This window comes from Diaphorina citri, unplaced genomic scaffold (genome assembly GCF_000475195.1).
Source record: "Diaphorina citri unplaced genomic scaffold, Diaci psyllid genome assembly version 1.1 scaffold6756, whole genome shotgun sequence".
Classification (NCBI taxonomy): Eukaryota; Metazoa; Arthropoda; class Insecta; order Hemiptera; family Psyllidae; genus Diaphorina; species Diaphorina citri.
Window position 1 is genome coordinate 174 of NW_007384132.1, and position 4,056 is coordinate 4,229.

The following is a 4,056-nucleotide window of genomic DNA, read 5'->3' on the forward strand; positions in this document are numbered from 1 at the left end:
CCTATGCGTCTAAAACATTATATAGCACACAAAGAAATGATGCACAAATCGAGTAGGAACTGTAACGACAAGACCTTTGTCGTTACAGTTCCCCTTTTTTCAAACCTCTTGAAAAAGAAGAAGAAGAAGAGAGGTCGAGGTGCATTAACATCGGTCGAGTAACTTGATTGGAAATGAAATAACAGTTAACTATCCTACTTACATGAAAAAGATGTCCACCCACTCAGCCTCGTGAGGAAAATGAGTAGCTATGACATGTAAATGCGCATAGCGACCGATACCAGCATGGTAGGTGGTAGGTAAACATTGGATTTTAGGATTATTGAGGTATTGGGAAAAATCCTACAATGCTGCAGTGAGCACCAAAGTTGTGACGTAATATGGTCAGCTCCCATGGCGTAGTGGTCACTGCGCTCGCCTTGCACGCGGGAGACCCGGGTTCGATTCCCGGCGGGGTCTAGCGAAGAGGCTATTGCCAAAGGTAGGTAATATTGTGTTGTGATTCCCACTCTGGGTGAACTTTATATGCCCATTGTTACATGTTACAGTACCTTATATGCCCAATGCCCATTGTTGCATGTTACAGTACCCTGTATGCCCATTGTTACATGTTACAGTACCGTATATGCCCATTGTTACATGTTACAGTACCCTATATGCCCATTGTTACATGGTACAGTACCCTATATGCAACCTCTTAAAAATAACATTTGTGGGAGAGTCACCTAATGGCCAAGTTCCCGACTTTTGAAAACAACAACAACAACAACAACAACAACAACAACAACAACAACAACAAAAATATCATCTATTTTTCCTTCTCCCGCAGGTATCCGTAGAATAGTTGCCCTCTCTGGTAATGAAGCCACTAAAGCCATCAAGAAAGCTCAAGTGATCGAGACTGAAGTACTTAATGTAAAGAATACTCTGAGTAACCCCAACACTGCGGATAGCAAAGCTCTATCGAAGAAGTAAGTATGAGTAGCGCTTAATTTATTGTACCAATATACGTAAGACCTTGTTTAGACTGGGGGAGTAAAGGGACTTTACAGTGTCCTTCTGGCAGTATAAACAGGGTATTTTCTATTCTATTCTTAATTTAGACTGTCAGCTTAGAAAAAGGTCCCTTTATGCTAACAGCTAAAAGAAAATTGTCTCTGTATATTTGTCGAAGTTTTTAGTAATGGGAGTTTTGCCCTCCATTCGGTGACAAGCTACCCGCCTCCTCCCCTCACATTGACCTCACCCAGGCTGAGTAGGGCCGGATAACACAAACTATTCCGAATTTTTGCACTCGAGTAAATGTATCTTTGTGTATCTATGCCATTTGAAGTGGCCATTTTTTTTTTCTTCTTTTTTGCTTTATTTAATGTGGCAGGATTCTCCAAAAGGAACTCTTCCACCCAACCACCCTTCTTCTTCCTAGCCCTTAAATAGGGAGGGTCGGTGGTAGGAAGGGCAACCAGTTGAAGTGGATAATAATAATAACTATCCCATATTTCCCTCAGGATCATCGACATTACCGAGGAGATAGCCAAGGCTACTCTCCCCTACTGGAAGAAAGAAGACCTACCATCAATTCCTTAACGAAATTTCCCTTTTTATTTGCACTCTTTTCTTCCTAATCAAGTAATGCCTGTAATGCTGATAGTACTTTCGGTAAGTACAAAACCATGCACACCACTTTTTCCGAATTTGTTTCTTTTCCATTCTTGGAGGCTTGATGTGAATTTCAGCATGAAATCCTAGATTGAATATTATTCTAGTTTTGAAGAGAAAAAGAGACGTTTTGAGTTGGAGAAGGATGAGTTTTTGCAAGACACGCCCCTCATTATACACAATTCCTTAACGAAATTTCCCTTTTTTATTTGCACTCTTTTCTTCCTAATCAAGTAATGCCTGTAATGCTGATTGTACTTTCGGTAAGTACTAAACCATGCACACCACTTTTTCCGAATTTGTTTCTCTTCCATTCTTGGAGGCCTGATGTGAATTTCAGCATGAAATCCTAGATTGAATAGTATTCTAGTTTTGAAGAGAAAAAGAGACGTTTTGAGTTGGAGAAGGATGAGTTTTTGCAAGACACGCCCCTCATTATACAAACATGATTATCCAAACATTTATTACTTTGTTTGGCTCAGGTCACCTAGCCCAGTGTCCGATCCAATAAAACCACAAGAAGATACCAAGAACAAGAACTCAGCCACTGCTAAGAATATCAAACCCATCATTCCAATACCTTTAAGTGTTAAGTAGTGCCTTAATTGCAAGTTGTACTTTATCTTTTTTTACATGCCTTGTTTTATGTTATAATTATTAGTATTATGTTTTATATATTATTTAATAAATCAATTTTGTTTATATTAACCATCTCACACTTTTCATTTTTGGTTTCTTAAAAGTACTACTATTTTTGGCTTTTTTTTTCGTTTCAGAATTAAGTTTTCTAACTGTATTTTTGTGTTCATTAATTTTCTCTTGATACCATAAATTCCTTAACAAAATTTCCCTTTTTTATTTGCACTCTTTTCTTCCTAATCAAGTAATGCCTGTAATGCTGATAGTACTTTCGGTAAGTACAAAACTATGCACACCACTTTTTCCGAATTTGTTTCTCTTCCATTCTTGGAGGCCTGATACGATGAGAGATAATAGTGTGAATTTCAGCATGAACTTTTACCTTGAATATTATTCTAGTTTTGAAGAGAAAAAGAGACGTTTTGAGTTGGAGAAGGATGAGTTTTTGCAAGACACGCCCCTCATTATACAAACATGATTATCCAAACATTTATTACTTTGTTTGGCTCAGGTCACCTAGCCCAGTGTCCGATCCAATAAAACCACAAGAAGATACCAAGAACAAGAACTCAGCCACTGCTAAGAATACCAAACCCAAGCTCGGTCCAAATGTTAATGGAACTGTCAGTCCAAAAGGTAATGCTCCAATAGCAACTCCCGTCCAACCAATAGACATACCATGCTCCCAGACTCCACGGAATGACAGGCAACTCCTCACTACTATCGTGCAGAACTACTACCAAACACATCCTAGCAAAGACGCTAAAGTCCCCCTAGAACAACCCAATGATTATCTGACCAATGGGAACGAACTTAGCTACGTCTATCAAATCAGTAACAAGGACTTGAAATACAAGGATCAACCTGTAACCAATGTAACAGAAGCAAAACTCATCTCCTTCCTAGAACTGATTGACAATATTAGAACCAACATAGCGTTACTCAAAGCCCAAGAACAAGCCGGGGGCGTCATAACACATGTGATTCTAAACAAACTAAACGCTATACTAACAGAACTCAATACGGATTTGAAATACCTGGACACGATTTTGGTCAAGAAAACGTATTTGCTGTATGAGTATATTTGTATTGTTGATATTTACTTGTATGTGGTCTTGTCATCGTTGTTTGTCAACAAGAGAGATGAGATGGAATATTGGGACGCAAGGAGAAAAATGACATAATAGTCAATCTCAAGCATTAGATAACAACTACAACAACAACAACAACAACAACAACAACAACAACAACAACAACAACAACAACAACAACAACAACAACATATTTCACGAAAAATAAACGTCATAAAGTCATATTTTTAGAGTCATATTTTAAGAAAAATAAACGTCATATTTGAAGGACTCTGCTTATAAGATAGACCTTCCAGGTTCGATTCCAGCCCAGGGTAAACTTTATCCTACACAGACAAGGTTCGTTCTCGGAACGGCTGGTTTTCTCCCATCCCGTCCTCTTCTCTTCGATTTCGGGATGATGAGACCTAAGATAAGTTGTTAAGGTGTGTCCACACATACTCGATGGCCGTCGATCGATTTCAACTAACCCGTCCACACTGCCTCGATAGATTCACCTCGTCGATCGATGGCCGGTCGACTATGTTTGGACACACCTTGATCAAACCTCTCCAGAATAAAGACAGTATTGATGTTTTGTTTTCTTCTCTCATTCTCAGGCTCTGGACGCGGCTCTGAAACAAGTGAAAACCTCTGCCCCTCACATGGCGGCCATGTTTATCAGTGT

General features: G+C 39.1%; 1 protein-coding gene across 1 annotated transcript; it reads left to right on the top strand.

Moving 5' to 3' along the window:
- Nucleotides 1–461: 461 nt before the first annotated feature.
- Nucleotides 462–1,587, top strand: LOC103522069 (alanine--tRNA ligase, cytoplasmic-like; the record flags this gene model as incomplete). Its single annotated transcript, XM_008487177.1, has 3 exons — nt 462–481; nt 830–971; nt 1,509–1,587. Coding segments are annotated over 3 exons (241 nt in total), but the record flags the coding sequence as incomplete, so codon positions are not given.
- Between the last annotated feature and the right edge of the window lie 2,469 nt (nt 1,588–4,056).